The sequence below is a fragment of the Syzygium oleosum genome, unplaced genomic scaffold, assembly GCF_021117445.2.
Source record: "Syzygium oleosum isolate NSW1041296 unplaced genomic scaffold, Sole_v2.1 Sole_v2.06, whole genome shotgun sequence".
Taxonomy (NCBI): domain Eukaryota; kingdom Viridiplantae; phylum Streptophyta; class Magnoliopsida; order Myrtales; family Myrtaceae; genus Syzygium; species Syzygium oleosum.
Genome location: NW_026607490.1, coordinates 9,858,182 through 9,880,807, shown reverse-complemented (window position 1 = coordinate 9,880,807; position 22,626 = coordinate 9,858,182). Strand labels below are relative to the sequence as shown.

General features: G+C 40.2%; 1 protein-coding gene and 2 pseudogenes across 1 annotated transcript; all 3 read right to left on the bottom strand.

The window, feature by feature from the left end:
* Nucleotides 1-22,407, bottom strand: part of LOC115665924 (probable inactive ATP-dependent zinc metalloprotease FTSHI 5, chloroplastic) — a 76,947-nt pseudogene extending 54,540 nt beyond the window's left edge.
* On the bottom strand, nt 565-1,671 carry LOC130138361 (inositol phosphorylceramide glucuronosyltransferase 1-like). Its single transcript, XM_056312181.1, has 3 exons — nt 1,318-1,671; nt 1,113-1,235; nt 565-946 (listed from the first exon to the last, which is right to left on the bottom strand). The coding sequence occupies exons 1-3, from the start codon at nt 1,562-1,564 to the stop codon at nt 807-809; spliced, it is 510 nt and encodes a 169-aa protein (XP_056168156.1). The 5' UTR covers nt 1,565-1,671; the 3' UTR covers nt 565-806.
* Nucleotides 2,933-11,307, bottom strand: LOC130138360 (probable inactive ATP-dependent zinc metalloprotease FTSHI 5, chloroplastic; annotated as a pseudogene).
* Nucleotides 22,408-22,626: the final 219 nt, after the last annotated feature.

Genomic DNA, 22,626 nt, shown 5'->3' with positions numbered 1-22,626 from the left:
GCATAACACAAACCATCATACACAACAATGAATATCTTAAGAATATCTTATTCTTGAAATCAGCTTGATCTCTCTTTTTCACATGAGGATCGATGGTGGACATGGCGGCTCGCGCAAAAGCGCATTGGACAACTCAATAATGAGCTTTTAGATAACAAGGTTAATATGGGCTGCCCACCTTACTTTAAACTTTAAAGTGCTACTCCACCTTTTCTGGATTAGGTTAAGTTGTCTTTCAAGGGTAGCAGAAGTTTATTTTCATGTCCACCATGGTGGATAAACTTAATATATTTATACTTAAAGAACTAAATGAAGCCATGAGGTCAATCTTGTGTATGCCCTGTTTTACAGCTTAAGAAAAAACCAAATTGTATGCCAATTCCCTTCCTTTTCCCTTCAATCTGTCGCACAAGTGACCACCATGGGAATTTGCAGAGTTCTTCCAAATTTTGCAATCTTCATGAGATTAGTGCATAGAATAGCCATAAAGTAGGAATTATCTCAGCTGAACAGTTGAGCGCCTGAATAGAAATGCATACTTTCGTTGGCAAAAAGTTTGAAATCTGAAGCGAAAATCGGATTCCCATTCCATGAAGGCATGTTACAGTTTAGACACTCTTGTTTGAAAAAGGAGAACTTCTAAGCTGGCCAAGATTCCTCAATATTTTACACATCAATCATTGGGTAGCCTATGTGATAAGTTACAACAGAGAAGGAAAAAAGAATTATGCGTGGAGATGGTGCCGCCTGTCAACATTACAAACATATGCTTCTGCTACCGGCTCAAATCTCGCGCTTCAAAGCCTCTAATGAACGATATGATAGCAAGGTGCTCCGAAGAATAGGTCATGAAAGATGCCAATATAAGGCCTCCACCAGCCATCAAACCCAACCCGTTGAAGGACGCAAAGCATGCACGAATTTGTTGTTCTTGCAATCCTCACTCAAGCGTCATAGCGAGGAAATAGCAAAGAACATAAAAGAAACATCATAAACAATCAAATTTCTGATCCCAAATGATATAGGAAGCAACAGATCATCATGAAACTTGGTGTAATTTAAATTAGTAAAGAGAATTGGGGCATTTTGAGAATCAAACCAAAAGAATTACCTCGCGAAAAGAGCAGTAATCCCGAAAATGCATGGTAAGGCTGGGGCCACCATTGCCAAAAATGCCATGCCCGACCAGTAACAGCAGGTAGTAATATTACAAGAAGATGTTTGTCGTTGACGACCTGCACAGTATAAACGACTCCTCGTTAATATAAAAAAACACAAAATATGCACATCAAATGCCAATGCTCCAAGTCAACCAACCTTTCTCAGATTCATGGTCAGCATGTGCAACCTTTTGAACTGCTGCTGCCCTTCCAAGTTTATATACCAAATGGAGATAACCTCTGAACAATACAAAGAAGATTGCAAATGTCCACTCATACATCAATAGCAAACCAGTCCACGGCATTACTTGCCGAGGCACAACTGCAAGAGCCAGCAAGAGAGACACAGCAGCTGCAGCGAAACATACTATTATGGATATCCCACCCAAATACACAGGGATCATTGACGGTGCACCATGTGAGAATTGTTAGAGAGCAAATCAACGAACTTATAGTTAGAAAGATCACCACTGATGCTTTAACAGAAGCATGAGCAAATTACTGTGAAATCTAACGTTTTAAGGTGTTGTCAATGAAATATTAGTAAAATAAACATGGAAAAGGAAGTAACCTGCTGGTTAAAAGTAATGCCAGATGCCGTAGAAACACCAGAATATGCGTATGCTCCATTAAATCTGATTCTATGTAAAAGCTGTCTAATGTTATCACCCAACGAACTTCTGCAAGAACGACATTGCAGCAATACCTACACCAAATCAAACATCAAATAATCAAAATGACTATTCCTAACGAAACAGCATGTCAAAGAAGAATAACCACAGGATTTCCATGGACTTACAACCTGGGGAAGAGATCGGTAGTACCCAAAGAGCAGAAGGCAAAGAGGTAGCAGAAAAAGGAACTTCACTAGAAACTCATCATTAGGATTTCTTCCCCCTCCAGTTCCAGGAAGGGAATCAGCAAGTTGTTCCCTCACATTCTGTCCTATGCAAAGTTAAACGAGTTTCTATCACCAAACATACAGATCACTGCATAAAACAATAACAGAATTCATGGAATTGCACAACCGTGCATGGTGTCTGTCTCCCTTTCATCTAAACAGCGCAAAAACCACCAGAGAAGAAGTTGGATATGATACCTGCCACACATCTACAGGTTTCAGAAGCCAGGATGTCCACCAGTCCCAAGGTTTAAGGGGTCTAAGTGTATAGTGAATAACCTGGAGTTCACTTTCATCGACCATCCACTGTTCAGCAACATCAAGGACGTCAGTATCAATACACATTCAGCAATAGAACTGCATATGTGCCTAGGTTGTGTAAGTGCTATATTGTGCATCCACAAAATGTAACAAGATCGTATATCAAAGTTTCTTTTTTCTTTAGAGCATTCATTTTTCGGGTATCATAAGAGTGAAGCCATCAAAGGTTTTATTAGGCGCTACTACAAGAATAAAATAAACCTCAGACAAGACCTACAGAAAACAAAAAATATTGCAATGTTTTTCAGACAGTAAGGGCTCATTAAAATGTCAAGAAAGACGCACCTACCCCCAAAACACCAACTCTAAAAGGGAAATAAAAAAGGATGGAAAGAAATCCAAGAAGAAGCAAATACACCACTACTTTCTTATCTACACTTACCATGCCGATAAAATAATGTCTCAATGAGCCAGCTTAGTGACTTGTTTTCACATATAGGTAGCCATACCTTGTTTGCAAGCATGTAAAGACCAACATCTGCATTGTATAGGGTAGAAAGTCGCCCCATTTCAGGCACTGGTCGAGATTTCAACACCTCTGGGGATAAATTTGGCTCGACAAGATGAGCATTGGCAAAGTCGCTATAGTACAAATTTACAAAACCCTGATCACCAGTGGAATGAAAAATGTCAGAGACAGGGAGAAGAGGAACAGAGTGTATATAATAAGAAGATGTACATAACTTTCTTTAGTGTTAGGTTATACAAGGATAGAGAAATTGAGACTGTTTAAACACAACCACAACAAATCTAATAGTTCGAAGTAAGAAGACTGGTGATCCAATTGAGACTGAGTAATTTTGTGCCACTTGTGAACACTAGAAGCCAAAATCTTTCTTGCCTGCAAGAAAATCTGTGGTTTGCATCTTGACCCTATTAGACTCCATCACATGCATGTCCTTACTCAAGAAAATTAAATTGGGACAAAAACTCCATGTCCTTCTCGTCTCAACAAAGTCTACTTCATCCAGTAATTCATAAGTAAGGATAACTGTTTAGATGCGTTGGTACAAACTCATCCTTGGTCCATAATCAAGTCAAAATCCAATCATCATAAATCATCGGAGCTAACATACTCGAACTAACTAAACAAAATAAATTGACATTACATCACCAGCCACTAACATTCAGAAAAGACAATTACCTCCAGTGTAACAACACAGGGCTTGCACTTTGCCCATCATGTCACTAAAAACAGTCTCAGAAGGTTCCACTACCATGACTCCAGAATTAAGCCTCTCTGAATGCTTCTAGTTAGCACAGAAATTCACGCATTTAAACAGATCCTCAATACTTTTAACCACAATAGTATCTGTGTCCAAGTATACAACTGCACAAAGAAGGGAATGTTTTCCTCCATATGAGAATATAAGAAAAATATCTGTACGCACATCATCTACGCATGATAATCCAAAAACTCAGCCATCTGAAAATGAACAAGTTCACTTTGTTCGTCCATTTTAAGTTGGCATTGTTGCCCCAACAATCCCGAAACATAGAAACATGCATAATAGCCAGAGTCACCTTTTTTTATAGCTAGTCATGTTGAATATTTTCAGTTTGGTGTAGACATCCCAAAACCTAGCCGGACGCTTTTGATTGGGGCTGGCCAGTAGACTGATCTTTTCCACTGTCCAGCCATCAGCCTGCACAAGCATCCCAAACATTTCAAACTCAAAGACCACAAAACATTTAACTCGATCTAAACTACTGCCTTGGTTAAACAAGATGACACGACAAGGGAAAACAGGGGACAGCAACGAATCCAATTAATTTCCTACCACAAATAGCGACAGAACGTAACAGCACCAACCGCAAAGCTGGAGTTACCCAGAATCTTACGTTGCCTTAATTTTCTCAGGAACCAAATTACCCAGTTTGAGTAGAATGTTTTCAATTCTAATGACACTGATCAGTCAATACTTCAATTTCCAGGATCCAAGGTGACAAGCCAACCTCGAAGTCGTCATCTTTTAAAAAGCCATTCCAACTTAGTAAATTATGCACTTAAATCAGCAAACACTCAGCAGAACATAGCACTAAGCACAAAATCAGAGTTACTTAGCTCCTTAAGCCGCCTCAATTTTCTGAGAATCGACGATAATATTATTTGGTCCCTCATATATCAATTCACTAAATAAGATATAAAAACTTGACTGCATTCTATTGACATTTTTTACCAGACAGGCAAAGTAAAAACTCGGAGTTACCTGTCCATTAAAAAGTTGAACGAGGGAAAATGGCCCTTTCTCCCGCATTCCAACATTTTCTTCAAGCATCCTTTTCCAGTCCTGCCGGTCAATCAATATGTCATCTCTAGTTTCAGAGGATTCCCTAACAAATTGATTAAAAAATTGGATTACGTTGATAGAGTGAGGCAAGGCAGCATTTGAAGGTGTATGCACTTACATGATCCCCACATAAGCAGAAACCAAATCAAGCAAACAAGACAAAAAGTTTATGGCTCCATGCTTTGTAAATTAGTTTTCATGAATAGCATTCAAACACTGAAAGAAAATCAGATAGAGCTTGACCACAATAGCTCATATGTGAAAGAACAGAGTCTAATCCACATTACAAATACCATTCCAGCCAGGATAGAACTTAAGCTCAACAGGTTGACATTGACATAAATGAAGATGATAGGAAAGAGACGAAGGAGATGACCATCCATCTGTGGAAAGGGCTGCAAGAAACAAGGGACTCCAAAGACAAATGGAAAAAGGGTACTAAAAAATCAAGAGAAGAATTGGCTAAGAAAGGTATTATGATGATAAGAGAGGACACAGACTTTTCCTCAAGTATTATAAGGAAGAAGCTAAATGAGATACAGTGGTATGATAAGCTCCTAAGAATAGACTTGTAACTATATAAGTGACATTCTATCACTCAGTCCACATAATATTAAAGCTATTAAAGTAAGCTGGACACCTCCAAATCCACCTTTCCAGTCAAGTTTTCAAACTCCAGCAACTCGTCGACAATCTTTTCGAGAACTCAACGATTTTTCTGTAACATTTCCTTTGCTTTGTAATAAGCCAAATCATACATCTGCAAAACAAGGATCCATCAAAGAAGGAACATCAAAGAATCTAGCAATCAACCAGATATTTGCTGCTCTTTCAATTCACACTATCGGATATAGTAAGCCAAATAAAGCCTCATAGCAACTGTAACATCCTGAATTTTGACCCGTTACCGGGACCAATGAAGTGTATGTTAATGCTCGTTTGATTTTAGTAAGTCGCGCTCTAAACACAATTTTGGACTTCGGGTATCGACGGGCGATTTTGGGCAAAATCAGTATGGAATTAGGTGCGGAATTACGTGAATGGGGAGTGGAAATTTTATGGCGGGCCTTAGGAATTAAATTGGGTAATATTTATTGAAAATTCGGATTAATAGGGGCTGCGAATTACTGTTCAGATGCTGCGAATCACTGTTCACAAGCTGTGAATTACTGTTCACGGGGCTGTGATGACTGGTTCGAGACGCAAGTTGGGTTTTTGGAACCAGTATTTTATGGCGAGAAAGTTCCGTGAAGGATCGGCATTAATCCGATGCCGTTTGGTGGGAGAAAAATGAGAATTTACGGTTTTGCCCCTCCAAACTTTTGGACTGATTTTCGAGGGCTTAAAGGATGAATTTTAAGGATCCGACACCATATTATGTCTACCGTGAATATATAGGACCGGTATGGACAAAAATTGGAATTTCAGTCCGAGATTGGAAAATTACGAAAATGCCCCTAAGCCATTTTTGGACAATTCCGAATTTGGTTAAATTTTGGGGGTTTAACCAAGCTGAGTTTGGCTTAATCTAGGTCTGGTCAGCCTTGGGTTAGTGACAAATGACCATTTTACCTCTAAATTATTGGGTTAGAACAAATCCTAGCCTTTGGATCAAGGGCAAAATTGTCCAATGGCCCAAGATTTTGACACATGGACTCCACTAACACCATGTTGACCCTTATTTGACCAGATTATTCTCTCTCTTCCCAGACCATTCGGCCATTTTCCCCAAAATTTCTCTCCTTTCCCGTTTTCAATTCTGCCGTGGACAACTCTGCTCATCCAGTGCATTTCACGCCGAACGATCCACCGCCGGAGGCGCTGGCCGCCCGTCCCGGTCACCCAAGCCGATCATCACCCTTACCCTTCACTCTCTCTCTCCCGTTCCTCTCTTTCTCTGCCCTGTTTGGTCGCCGGTGCTGCCAAGAACCGGACCATCACCGCCGGACGCCGGGAGGCCTCGCCGGACGCCGCCGTGTCGTACCCCGAGCACCACCACTCCCAGCCATCATTCTCTCACCTGAACCGCCACCCTCAGCCCGGTTCCAGCCCCAAACAGAAGAAGACCAGCCGCAAATCGTCGTTCCCGTCGTCGCCGTGACCGCCGGCTTGCATCCGGAACGCTGCCGTCGATCCTTACCGCGCATCGGTGATCGACCGCCCGTTCTCGTCGTCCTGAGTCATTAATAGGCGAGTATAAACCCCTAAACCCTTAATTAGTCTAATTGTGTTTCTTAGAGGGTAATTAGGGGTTAATTGAGCTCATTTAGGACCTAATGATGTTTAGTTGTGTGTGGGATGTTTTGTATAGGTCATTAGGACCTAATGAGGTGGTTTAATGGTGGATTAAAGCCCAAACAGCCCCCTGCCCTGGTACTGTTCATTGAGTACCGAATTTGTGCATTTTTGTCTAAGAGTTTCACTAATTGGGTTTATTTGTTAATGACTTAGAAATGGACATTTTAGGGGCTAATTAGGCTTATTGGAGACTTAATTAAGTATATTTAGTGTTTGGGTGATTAGGGTTTGAGACTAGAGCCTAATGAGGGTGTTTAATGGTGGTTTAGTGGACAAAATGTACCCTGCCCTGGTACTTTTCATGGGGCACCGAATTTGTGTAAAATTGTCTAAGTGTGGCACTAGTTGGATTCATTGGTAAGTGACCTTGATTGGGGCATTGTAAGGATTAATTAAGCTTATTTGAGGCTTAATTATGTATAATTGGTGGTTGAATTATTAGGGTATGTGATTAAGGTTTAATGGAATTGTTTAAGTGTGATATAGTGCATGTTGGACATTCGGTTCTGGTACTGTTCACCAGAACCGAATTGCACATTTTGGACTTAATTTGAGACTTGATTGGTTCATTGGATATCGGTTTGAGTCTTGGGTATTATTGGGGTTTGGTTGGGATCTAAATAAACCCTATTGAATGACCCCGAGATAGTGAGAACAATTATCGAGATCGATTTGCCCAAGGCGGGCCTTAGGTGCATTAAATTGACTTGTATAATGAATGCGCGGAATGAACTTGAAATGGGTTGGATTAGAATGGAAATGTTTGGGAATGCCGGGAATGAGTGGCATATGTCTAACTTGAACATAGTTATGCTTGGTAAATTTGACATCAGTATTTGGCTTGAATTCCCGAGCATATGTTTTGCACAGCAAGTGGTGATTGGTGGAAATTGAGTGTGACGATATCCATGTCTGAGTTATATTCAAAGGTTGGCCTACGGGTCGATATATTCAAACTGTGGCCTTCGGGTCGGGCCTACGGGTCGATATATTCAAACTGTGGCCTTCGGGTCGGGCCTACGGGTCGTTATATCCAACTGTGGCCTTCGGGTCGGGCCTACGGGTCGATATATTCAAACTGTGGCCTTCGGGTCGGGCCTACGGGTCGATATTATCAAACTGTTGGCCTTCGGGTCGGGCCTACGGGTCGATTTATTAACTGTGGCCTTCGGGTCGGGCCTACGAGACGTTATAATCACTTGTGACCTTCGGGTCGGGCCTACGGGTCGTTATCTCCAACTGTGGGCCTTCGGGTCGGTATAACTGCACGTGATTTGCGTTAATGTCAAATGCCTAACCTGCAGGGCTATGAGACAATGTATTGGGCTGTGAGCCCGGGTGAAATTATGTTGATGTGCTGGTTCATTATTTATGTGTTTTATTTACCCTTCTGGAGATGCACATTAGCCTAGTTTAGGATTAGTAGTTTGTACTTGCTGAGATTTCTCACGGTTGTGGTAAAACCGACATTTCAGAGCCCCCGCTTGAGCCATGATCATATTGAGGCAGACTCAGAGCCATCGGGTGAATAGACAACTGAGGAGGATTCATGTGGTGATGCCGAGGACAGTGAGTCAGTGTGGACGTCTCCGAGAGGGCGTAGAGACTAGTTCTGGGAGCGAGACAATAAATTGAGAGGGCCCCACTGTTGGACAATGCTAATCCTTTTTGTATTTTGGAAGTTAATAATTACTGGTTCGGTGTGCTTGTAATAATAATGGATGTTGTATATAAGTGATATAATGAATGTATATATTGTTTTAATAGTTCGTAATTTGTTATCTCTTGCTATTCATGGTTGCTTTTAAATTGTCTGGGTGTATATATATATCTATTATATATACGTCGTTTCCGCATGTGGCGTGTTTTCTCTGATTTGGGTTTTCGGGTCGGTGACGTAACCTGGGAGCGTCGCACCACATTTCGACCTATACGCGGATGTTCATGCTTCGTAGGGTACAGGGCGTGACAGCAACAGACACATGCCTTTTCAACTTTAGCTGCAATCTCATATTTATGGTTGTTCCCCATGCTCAATGCTGTAACCTAGTGAAATAGAAACATACAACCAGAATTAAGCTAAAGCGCGTCAAAGATTCCCAGCTGGAACATGAAGCTTGAATACATAACAGTATTGTTGAGTTTGATCATCAATGGTTTATTTTACGATCATAAAGTGCATGCAAGATGGAACAGAGAAGTTACCGCATTACTGTGATAGTAAATTGCAGGACCGTCATCAGGCCCCCAACCGTACTGAATGACCGTCCTTGTCGCTATCCGTCGCAGGGTGTGTATATTAATATATACATCTACATGTATTCAGCTTTCACTGTGAGAGTTTTCTACCAAAAGTTAACCTAAGGTAGAGAATATCAACAAATTTCTCAAAGCATAATGTTACCGGACCAACCTCTTGAGCTTGCTTCAGTTCAGAAGAAGAGAGAAAATTCTCTTCCCCAAAAGGAAGTAGAAGCTGTGAAGCGACATACGAACCAGAGAAAAATACAAGCTTCTTTTCAAGGTATGATCTTGACTCTGAGTTAGCATTAACAGATCCTTCACTCCGTGCCTTGGTGATCTTTGTACAGCCAATTCCCCGCAAGAAAGAGGTCAAAGCAAACATCTTTATAAGACTAAGGCACTAAAATCCCATAAGACATGCCTCGGCAAGTAACTGCCCCTGCAAAGAGGAGAACAAGAACGACCCAGGACACGTGGATACACTGTTATGTAGCACAATGATAATATGTCTGCCAGACTACTCCAATAACAGATAAAGCTACAAATTGACATCTCATGTCAGTGTGTTTGACTGTTTGATATCCGGTTTCATATTAAACTCCCGATGGAGGCCCTTAGATACAACAGCACGGATCATGACCAACAGAAGCATGAGACTGATTCACGAGTGCCCAGATAGAGAAGGTAATTTACAGGTCGAGAGCATGACTGGATGTCAATACTACTGAATGAAAAGTTCGATAACGAACAACATGCCAGTGCACATAGCTTGAGAAGAGCCAAAAAGAAAAAAATAAACAAGATTAAAATGGCGAGCTGACATCCATGAAGGATGACATTCACCGTTCAGCAGTAGAACATAAATCCCTAAACTAGGAATATGGCCCTTGCAGGTACTTGCTCACAAGCTTAGTAAGGTGCATGCTATTTCATTACAAGAATGAAGGAGAGAACAATAACCTGCCACGAAGATGGTTCAAGCCACAAATTGTCGACTACATCAAAGTTAGGTAGTTAAAGAGCTATAAGGCCACGACCAGCTGCCCAAACAGCATGGGGGAACTTGGTTTCCTCTGTCCACCGTCAAATCATCCAAATTATATTAGTTGCCTCAAAGAAACCAAAGAAACTTGTACACATAAAGAAATAATCATTTGTTCGCTGGTTTGGGTATATCAAGCAAGCTAAATTTTTAGAAGGATGAGTCGTGATAACCCTACCACGTTCCATTTTTTACAGCTTACTTTGTCGTACTCTTGATTCTTTAGAGCACATAAAAAATGAAACAATAGAAATTTATAGATCAGAATCTTGCCAATTTTAAAATTGTTCAGAAGACAATAGCCCAACATAGTCCAGCAAACTAATAGTAAGCATCCAAGTGAATTAATTGAGCACAACTCCACATTCCACTAGCTCAAAATAGATTGGAAAGGACACATACATCAAGTGGAGGATTAAGAAGTTCAACTCCATTGGTTATTTGACCATATGGTTCCATTAGATCAACAACATTCTGCATGTCCTCCTAAGTCAGTGTCAGCCCCAGATGATTCACCAGCATTCGGCTAATCTGCCTCGCAACTTTTGTTTGCCGAATCCACTTAGGAACCATATGGTTGAAGGTCTATGCAAAATAATGAATGAATAATATGCATATAGTAAAAGATATATCACATAAAAATATAAATGGGAGAATTCACATTATAGTCAGGGAAGTCATGTGAACGGAAACTTCTAAGAGGAGAAAAAGCAGCAGCATGACTCACGAACAGAGAAGTTACGGGCCATGCTTTCGGAGACATTAAAAAATCAATCACGGTCAACAAGCAGTATAAATTTTACCGTGAAAAGATCCCATAATGCCTATTATAATAGACAATCAGGCACCTGTTCAACAGTCACTTTAGGCAAAATTATGACAAACACCACATGATTCTTATATCCCACGATTGAATTGGAAAACATCTAATTAAGAGTTCAATCACTTTATTAAAAATGGCAAACTTTCATGAATTATCCCAACATGTCTAAACCAGCTGGCACATAAGCTTATCGGCTACTGCATCCTTCATCAGCCAGCTTTTTCCATTGAATTTATATGTACCACCAATCAATCTTCTCACTCTCATTTGAATAAACACTTACTTGACCATTGTGCATTATTATTCTATATCGTACAAAATTGCATACTAGAGTAACTAGACCCAATAGCCATGAATCATCCCAATATATTCTAATTTAGGACAATCCCTCCAATTCACCAAATATTGATTCAGAAGAAAAATTATTTACAATGATAGACTAGCAATCTGATTGAGGACAGTTGATGCCATTTACACAAACTTGATATATTGAGAATATCAAGCAGGAAAGCACCAGTAGGAACACTCAAGCAATATACTGACCCCAAAGCCCAGTGCAGTTTTAATGATAACCTTACCGCAAACCAACTGCAGTAGCTCATAAGTTCATCCGCATCAACAAATTTGCTACGAAATGCACTTCCTACCAATGCCACAGGAACAAGTTTCAGTTCTATAGGTCGTAAAAGAGCAGTCTTCTCAGCCACCTGTGAAGGTAAATAAATTGCATATTGAGGTCACTAAAGAAAAGAAAAAAAACAACTACAAGTTTCCTAACTTCTCAGACTGTCTAGTGATTTATTGGTTTCAGTCTTAATGGGCTAATCCACCAACAAACAGGAGGGCAAGCTGTCGGCAGTAATTGCTAGCACCTGAAAATCCCATCTACAAACTATCCCAAAGCTGCAGACTAAGAGGACATTCAGAGTACTATCATTATCAAATGCCATAGAAACCTCATAATTGGAAGGTCCTAGACCTGCTTATTTTTACTGGAAATGAGCAGCTTTTGTCGACAACTGAAAGTACATCTTTTACTGAAAAGGAAAGTATAGGGCACGTCTATTTGATGGTGAATCACCTTTCTCCAGTCCACAAAATCAATGATCTCATCGTCCATCGTTTCTTTAGCAGCAATTTGTAGTATCTTCTCTCTTTCTGCTTGAGTTGGCCTCTGCAGATGGATGACTCTATCCATCCGACCAGGTCTCTGCAACGCCTCATCAATTTGTTTGAGGCTTCCAGTTGTGGCCATCAAGACAACACCATCTTGTTTCTCAAATCTGCATAGATAATTATGCTGATCAGAATGGAAGAAATGCAGAAGCTTCCACCAGACAACAGGGAAATCACAGAAATAACCTTTGTCCTGAAAGTTTTTTTTTTTTTTTGTCCTGAAAGTTAATCCTATAATAAAATAACATTTAGATAGGGCAGCAGGAAGAAAACAAAAAAAGCTCATATATGCATGTCTTCATATCTGTTTCGCCTATGATACTGTTTCAGTAATACCTGGTCTTGGAAATAAATTGTCGCAATCAAGTTGCAATGCAGAGAAACCTTATACTGGAGATGATATAAAAAATATTAGCAAGCACAAAGACTTAGTAGAAGCCAAGACCAAGAACGCAAAATAGGAGCAGAATATCTAGAAAAAAGACCAGTTGAGAGGTTAGTGGCAAATCTAGAGTTGATAAAAGAAAACAGAAAAAAGCAAAGACAAATTTCACAAACACAGTATGGTTGAAGTTACCCATCAAGTTCAACAAGAAGCTGATTGATGAAAGCCTCGTGATCTGGCTTTTTAGTGTGAATGAACTTGCCACGGACACCAGCAAAAAGGTCAAAATATTCGACAAATATGATTACAGGTGCCTACATCAAAGAACATAAAACTTGGTGTTCAACTGCAAAAGAGAATGTTTTGCAGAAGGGAACAGGCAAGAAAGAGGGAATACCCAGCACCAAATTTCTCATATGAAATTTCTAGTCAGTCATGATCGAAATATATGCCTCACTATATTTAATGTTAACTATGATCAATTTAAGCTAACCACTAATAATAAGACATGTTGGGAAATATTGTGAATATTAAGGGTAGAATAGTAATCTAATTTATTAGTAGGGTTAAGCACGTATGTATATTTGTAACCCTATAATCACAATTTGAGAATAATAAGTAATTCTATTATCTCTTTTCGTGCTATCAGAGCCCCACAAAAAAAAAAAAAAAAAAACTATTCAAACCTAGCCGCCAGATTGCCGAAAACTACTGTTCCGTCACCAGTGAAGCCCCCCACCCCCCCTGGCCGGGTGGCAGCACACAAACTCCGGCGACTCTGTCGCCGACCCTCAGCAACCTCGTTGCTGACCTTTAGCGACCCAGATCTGGTCGTGCATTGGTGATTCAAGCCTCGGCGACCCACGACCAGCCGTCGCCGATTGGCGACCCACGAGCAGCCGTCGCCAAACCCCGGCGACCCACACGTAGCCGTCGCCAAACCCTGGCGACCCACACGTAGCCGTCGCCAAACCCCGGCGATTCACGACGAGCCGTGGCCGACCCATGGCGACCCACGAGTAGCCATCGTCGAGCCCCAACGACTCATATCTAGCAACGTTCGAGTCTCCCGGCGTCGCCTGACTCTGTGATTGCTGTCGCTCAACCTTGGTGACCAGATCTAGCACTGTGTAATCCATTCCGACGTCGCTGGACCTAGCTTACCTCAAATCCAGCGATGTTCAATCGAGATTGAACCTGAATACGCAAGGAAATCTCGTCTTCTCCATAAATATCACTGTTGCTTGGATTTTATGGCTCCTACAGAGGATAAAGTTGCTGCTCCTCTACTTGAAAGTGACGTACATTTCGTTTTCCATTGAAATTCTTTTTGCTGCTGACTTAAGTATTTACGTGCGCGATATTACATTGAATCGAAGGAAACAATGAGAATAAGCTTGCTGGTGGTTTGGTAATTTATGTTATTACCCACTGATAGATGGAATGATTTTATGAAGTGTCGGTGAACTGCAGGTGGCAATTGGATTGAGTCCTTTTTTGTTCGGAATTACTCGTGTATTTGATTGGATTACTGAATTGAAAAGTTTTTGGGCTCAATCACACTATTTTTTTCACTAATGGCGAACAGTGGATCAACTTCAGGATCAAGATCCCTTTTGGTCATTTTCAATTAACATATGTTAAGTTGGATGGAACTAATTATCAATCCTGGTCTAAAGCTGTTGAGGTCTATCTTACTGCCACCAGGCAACTTGACTATCTCACATCTACGGTACCGTCCGATAAGAGTAAAGCTACTGATTGGGTTGTAGGAGATGCGATGATTCGGACTCTATTGTGGAATAGCATGGATCCTAAGGTCAGCCCTCACTTTATTCAATGTGACTATGCTAAGGCAGTTTGGGATAAATGTGCATTACTCTATTCGGCGCAAAATAATAAAATGCGAGTATGTGACACGTGGGAAAAGCTGTTTGATATTCAGCGTGGAGATCAATCTTTATCTGATCATTATGCTCGGTTCACGACCCTTTGCCAACGACTGGATACTTATCTTCCTGCCTCGAATGATCCAGATATTTTGGCCAAACGCCAAGAGGATTTGAGGGTAATATTATATCTTAAATCATTGCGGCCCGAGTATTCATCTCTCCGTCAACATATTACATCTCAGAGTTCTCTTCCTACAGTGGATGAAGTCTTCTCCCAGGCTCTTCGTTCCACAATTCTTGAGAAGATTTCTTCCACGCCGGCTGTGGAGATGAGTGCTATGCTTTCCCATGGTCCTAGCGGACGTGGAGGTTGAGGTCGTGGTTACCGTGGTCGTGGACGCGGTTTTGTTCATAGTGGAGGTCATGAAGGCCGCGATGGGGGAGTTGGTACTCGTGGTACCATGAATTCTAGGAATAGTCGTGGCTCACGCTATTGCCATCATTGTCAAAGAGCTGGACATACAGAAGTTTATTGCTATACACTTCACCCAGAACTCAGACCACCCCTGGCTGCATATGCAGAAATTGAGGATTCTCTTGTTCCTCCCTCAATAGGTCCACCAAGTTCGACTAATGTGAAGGATACAGGCGATTCAGTTACATTAACATGTGCTGAGTATGATACATTGGTTCGCTCTCAACAGGTGATAGGATCTTCAGCTCCTACTGCAACTCTAGCACAAACCTCCAAAGGTAGTTCATCTTGTTTGTTGTCTGCAGCATCTGACTCTTGGGTTATAGACTCTGGAGCTACCAATCACATGACTGGTAACTCTAACCTACTGTCTTCATTTCACTCTACATCTCCTTTATTATCAAACTCAGTTACATTAGCAAACGGCTCACAATCTCAAGTTACTGGTACAGGAATTGCACATTTGAGTCCCTCACTTTCTTTGTCATTTGTTCTTCACCTATCAAAATCTCCTTATAATTTGATTTCCGTTAGCTCATTAACTAAAGAACTAAATTGTTCCGTAACATTTTCCTCTTCTCGTTATGTCTTTCAAGATCTAAGGACTAGACAGATGATTGGCGGGGGACATGAATCAAATGGCCTGTACTATCTTGATAAGAAGGTGTTAGCTGCTGGAGCTGTAAAGCGTACATCCACTGATGTATATCGAACGCATTGTCGTGCTGGTCATCCACCACCGAACATACTTCGGCGTCTATTTCCTGAGTTTGAGTTTGTGAGTTCCTTTCGGTGTGAAGCGTGTCAGTTTGGTAAACATCATAGAACTTATTTTCCTTCCCGTATTCAGAGTCGTGTGTCTAGTCCATTTGAACTGGTTCACTCAGATGTATGGGGTCCGTGTCGTGTGTATGATGTCTTTGGATTCAGATATTTTGTTACATTTGTGGATGATTTTTCCCGAATGACTTGGTTATTCCTAATAAAAGACCGTACAGAGATTTTTCATTGCTTTCAATTATTCTATTTTGAAGTATTGAATCAATATAATATCTCTGTCAAATATTTACTGTCAGATAATGCTAGAGAATATCTTGCTGCAACTTCTGGTTTCCAGCCATTTCTTGAGTCTCATGGTATTATTCATCAGACTTCTTGCTCATACACTCCCCAGCAAAATGGTGTAGCCGAACGTAAAAATCGGCATCTTCTTGATGTTGCCCGTTGCCTTATGTTTCATATGCATCTACCTAAAAATTTTTGGGGCCATGCTGTTCTCACAGCATGTTATTTAATTAATAAGCTTCCAACTTCTGTTCTTCGGGGGGAGACACCATTCTCTATTTTACATCCAAATCGTCCTCTCTTTTCATTACCTATTTGGGTCTTCGGGTGTGTTTGTTTTGTACATTTTCTTACTCCAGGTCTTGATAAACCGGATCCTCGTGCTGAAAAATGTGTCTTTGTGGGATACTCTCGGACTCAAAAGGGGTACAAATGTTACAGTCCTACTCGCCGTCATATGTTCGTGTCCGCAGATGTAACATTCTTTGAAGATCAGTCATATTTTTCTTCTTCGGTGGTCCCAATGACATCTAGTGATGGTGATGGTGATGGTGATGGTGATGGTGATGGTGATGGTTGTGTCCTACTGACACTTCCACCACCTTCCATTTCTCCAGCTACATCCACAGAATTTCAGTTTGTTGAACGCACATATCATTGACGCAGTACCGTTCCGACTATGATAGTAAAGTCTTCATCAGAACCTGATTCATTTGCTCCCTCATCAGTTACAGTACCAACCTTTGATCCTGATCAGCCCATTGCTTCTCGAAAAGGTACACGTTCCTGTGTTGGTCGTCCTGTTGATCGGTATGCTGCTTATTCCAGTCTTTCTGATTGTGTCCGTACACGTCATCCTATTTCTAATTTTCTATCATATGATCGTTTATCTCCCACCTTCTTTGCATTTGTCTCATCGTTGTCTTCTATTTCTATGCCTAGTAGTGTTGATGAAGCTCTTGCTCATCCGGGTTGGCGTCATGCTATGGAGGATGAAATGAAAGCACTTATGGAGAACCGAACTTGGGAGCTTACTTCCTTACCTATTGATAAGAAACCTGTTGATTGTCGTTGGGTTTTTACTATTAAAGTTCACCCAGGCGGCACTCTTGATCGATTGAAGGCACGATTAGTTGCGAAAGGGTATACTCAAACTTATGGTGTCGACTATGATGACACCTTCTTTCCAGTAGCCAAAATATCATATGTTCGTGTCTTTATTTCACTAGCTGCGCGATTTGGCTAGCTCCTTCATCAGTTGGATGTGAAAAATGCTTTCTTACATGGTGATCTGGTTGAGGAAGTCTACATGGAGCAACCACTTGGGTTTGTTGTTCAGGGGGAGAATGTGATATGTCGTTTACACAAGGCTTTGTATGGACTTAAACAATCTCCTCGTGCTTGGTTTGGTAGATTTAGAGATGCGGCTATCAAATTTGGATTAAAGCGGTGTCAGGTAGATCATTCAGTTTTCAGCTCTGTCTCTTTAGCTGGTTGTATCCTTCTAGTTGTATATGTGGATGATATCATTATTACTGGCAGTAATTCAGGTGGTATTCAAAAACTTAAGCAATTCCTACATATAGTATTCAGTACTAAAGATCTGGGATATCTTCGATATTTTCTTGGTGTTGAAGTATCCTACTCACATGTTGGTATCAATTTATCACAACGGAAGTATGTACTTGATATTCTTAGTAAGGTTGGATTTCTTGGAGCAAAGCCAGTTGATATCCCTATGGATCCCAATGTAAAACTTGACGCAAAACATGGAGAATTATTACATGATTCAGCGAAGTATCGAAGATTAGTTGGTAAGTTAAATTATCTTACCATCACAAGATCTGATATATCCTTCGCCGTTAGTGTAGTAAGCCAATTCATGAGTTCTCCGCGTACTACTCATTGGGATGTTGTGCTTCGAATTGTCAAATATTTGAAAGGAGCACCAAGTAAAGGACTACAGTTTAAGAATTATGGTCATCTAAACACTGCAGGTTTCTCTGATGCTGATTGAGCTGGATGTCCTATGGATAGGAGATCTACTTCAGGCTATTGTGTGTCTCTGGGAGACAATTTAGTTGTGTGGAAAAGCAAGAAATAGCATGTTGTTTCCCGATCAAGTGCTGAAGCTGAATATCGAGTTATGGCACATGTGACAAGTGAATTAATATGGTTGAGGATGTTACTATCAGAGATTGGAATGTCACTGTCAACTCCATCAGTGTTGTATTGTGATAATCAATCCGCTATTCATATTGCATCTAATCCCGTCTTCCATGAGCGGACTAAGCACATTGAGGTTGATTGTCATTTTGTGCGAGAAAAAGTTCAAAAAGGCGAGATTACTCTTCAGCACACAAAGATGGAAGATCAACTAGCAGACATTTTTACTAAATCTCTACGGGGGAATAGAGTGAGCTTCTTATGTAACAAGTTGGGATTATTTGATATCTACGTCCCAACTTAAGGGGGAGTGTTGGGAAATATTGTGAATATTAAGGGTAGAATAGTAATCTAGTTTGTGAGTAGGGTTAAGCATGTGTGTATATATATATATATATATATATATATATATATATATATATATATATATATATATATATATATATATGTATGTATATATATATTTGTAACCCTATAATCACAATTTGAGAATAATAAGTAATTCTATTCTCTCTTTTCAAGACAGACCATCTGTTCTCGTAGGATGCCAGATTATTCAAAAGAAAAAAAGATTCAGAACTCTTTAGACTGCGAGTTGGGAGGAAAATGCATTTGTGCAGAAACATCCTTTTCTCAACTACCAAACCAGGAAATGATGAGGTATTTGGCAGTATTTAAAATGTGTAGAAGCTCAAGCAAAAATGCAAGGCCTAACATCGATGGATACAGATTCAAGACTGTTTTCAACCGAAATGTCCTGGACATCAAGATTAACACAATAAGGGTAAAATTTTATTGGGAAAAAATTAGTCTACAATTAAATGCAAATAAATCAACATGAAACAATAAAAAAATAAAATGAAGGGTTAGAGAGGCCAACCAAATCCCTGGCTGTCTGAAATAACTCCCTAACATTTGATGCACTTTGTCCAACCCATAGTCCAGCCTCCAACTTCTGGACTTCAACTTTAACAAGGGGCACCCTAGCTTCTGCTGCCATAGCCAATGGTAGAGATGTCTTTCCAGTTCCCCTCTCACCCACAATAAGAACACCCTGCAATATAAGAATGACAAACCCCAGAACTGATTATTCGACAAATAGGATAGAGGGAAATACATATGGAAACTCTTTTGTTTGTTTTGTTAGACAAGATATTCATTTATTGCATCTTGTATTTACTTTTATGAGAAATCATTGACATTTTTCTCCATCTGAAAACAAAGTAGCATCACAGGATGTAATCACATAATCTCAATCTGTCAGAATGTAATCACAATTTCAACAGTCTATTCAACTTGGGCAGATTCTCATTGGTACACTGGAGAAAAGGATTCTGCTAATGCTGCTTTGGTTGGACAAAAGTCTCGACAGATAACATAGCAAATGTTCTCCATTTATGTCCCGTTGTCCCCACATATAAGGCTTCAGAGCTAGGAAGCAACAATCAGCATCGTTATGCTTGATCTAGTGAGCTGGTACATTCCCCAGTCTCATGGAAGTTACATAAAACATGCTAACATGATGCTCCTGACATGTAAAACTGCTTTATACAAAATGTGATGGGAGACTATTCCTAAAACAATGATACACAATTCAATCATCACCATCAGTTGAAAAAATAACAACTACCACTAGATTATGCTATATACATCATGCAATCATTTCAATAGACTATTCAACCATTGACAACAACTGCTAAAAGTCCAACATAACCCTTCAATTCTCATAATGTAGCTCACGCAATATCATATTCTGCAAGAGCAGACCTATTTAAAACAGTTTGTTAAGAGTATAAATAGGGGCACAAGGAAATAGGAAATGAGGCTTGCTTTAAATATGCCTCGCCTCAGAACCAGAGAACCTCTCTTGTGAAAGTACCACCCTCTTCCATGAACTTTTGATCAGTGATAGCAAAAGAGGTGATGGCCCATCAATTTTCAAAAGCACACTATCAATACGATTTTGTAGGTATAGAGAGAAGAATTGCCGCAGAAAGATTTCCATCAACTAGTCATCCACAAAGCCTTCACGCAAGCACAATATCACGTGGCTGATGGAAAACACATACACACCGAATAGGAAATTCCACCTAAGCATAGTTCAACTCAGAACCCTTTATATGACTTAATTGATTCCACAGAGCCCCTCCACAAACAAGCTAGTGTCAAAGAACAGGGGAAAAAGGAACTGTCCAGCATAATTTCTGTCAGTAGACAAGCAACTTATCTGGGCTGAATTTTTAAAGACAAAACTCCATCTTTATGCTAGGAAATAACAACCAGGGGTGAAACATTTCCAGACAAATTGAGTTCTACTGCGGAAGTCCACTTTATGCAGACAACCAAGAGCATAGAGGCATTTGATATCTTCAAGAGAAAAACGTACGCGAGGTGCACGGGCGCCCATTTCTTGAAAAGCACGGGGATTCTGTAAGAAGGCAACAACTTCATTGATCTCCTCCCTCATTGATTCAACACTAGCAAATTCCTTTAATGGTACCGGCGGATTTTTAACTCTCTGCACAAAACAATGTTTAATTGTGAGACAATAATTTTCGAGAAACAGGTTATAGACTATAGAGTACTTTGCAGCATAAGAACATTCATTCCATCAAAAGCAGTTTTGATGAGATCTATGCCAGCCTTCTTCTTCTATTTGATTTTTCTTACTTTATACTGGATATACGATTTCTGCAAGGTGACGTAAAGGTAAAATTTGATTCAGTCAATTGCACATCATAAGCTACAGAAAAAAGGACTTCAATGACTATTTTAATACTCCAGTGAAGATCACATAGAATTTAATGAATAGATGAGAAGTTTCTTTCCCAATGTAGGGGTAAGTTCATCACAGCGTAGTGCAATATCTACAAGGGATATCTAGCTCCGAAAAGCATATATAATTAACAAGAACTTTAGCTGGTAAAGAGTCAAGACCCAATCCACAATGCATTCCAAATTCAAAGCACAAAAGACCAAGTACAGGATTCCACTCAAAAGTGATGAAGAACTCCAATTGCATACGACATTTAGGAAAAGCAAAAAGTCAACGGCCATGCATCGGCTGAATTGGAAGCCCGAGTTACTGTAGCAAAGGATCAGAAAGGATATTGGAAGCAAGAAAAAAATAATACCTCTAGCCGAAACTTCTGCACGTTTGGATTTCTACGTAATGGCTCGTAACCAAGAAGTCTGGGGACTTTTCTCCTAAAAAACCGGAACACATTATACAAAATGTATCCATATACAGCACTTCTAATCAGAAACCACAGAAAACATTGGAGGTCATCTGTTTTTCTGGATTTAAAGTTCATTTCTGCTTCTGATTGCCATTTCAAGTACCATGTTGAGCCAACAGTTTGATCGATTTCCTCCGGCCATGCCATTCCTAATTGCATCCTTACCTGTGGCACAGAAAAATAGTAGAACTTATGGACAAAGTTAACAATTACAGTGAGTTTGAAAAAAAAAATTATCAAAATAGACAGGTTGCAAGGTTAAAGAATCAATACTGGGTAAGGGATTAGGTACTCAACAATGGGAAAAAATATCACTGTCACTATGTCATCATTTATGTTTCTGACTTTTTCAATAACCCAACGTCTAGCATATGATATGACTCGAGTCCTCCCCAATCCCATCAAGCATTGATGGCCCAGACTTGTCGTCAAAAGGAACTGCTGGTGAAAATTCAACTCTGACAAAGGTATCCACATAAGTTGAACGGCAGTAGGAATCCCAGAAGCAAGCATCTACATGTACAACCCATCAAAGCCACAAACTCTTCAAACAGCATTTCAAATTCCTGGCAACATTCAGAATAACATTAAAAACCCCAAGAAATGAATAACGTAAAGAAGAAACTATAAGTTGAAAGATGCAGCACCGTGATGTTGACATAATATTCCTTTGTGTCCCCCTTCAGAGCAACATACATAGCACCCCAATCATGTCTGATTCGTGCACTGTCTATAAGCTTCTTGGATACGGCACAAGGTACAGCTATGGGATCCATTTCCCACCTATTTTTCTCTTCATTGTACCATGTTTTGGACACCACCCTATCTCGGTCCAAGAGAATTTGTTCCTTCAAAGTTGTCAAAAAACAAAACCCTTGAGTGTTAGAGCAAGCATCCAAGTTTGACTTTGACTCTTCTTGAATCTTTATCCAAGTTGAGATGAGAGAATTTTGTGTATATTATTGTTTGAAATGAGTTTAGACTACAAGGCCAAGTCCCTTTATATAGGGAAAGAATGAACAGTAATGAAGAGTAAACCCTAAATTATACATTATATCTAACATCCCCCGCAAACTCAAGGTGAGTTGAAACAAGTCAACTGGAGTTTGGAGAGAAGATCTAGGAACCGCCCCGGTGGATGTGTCTTT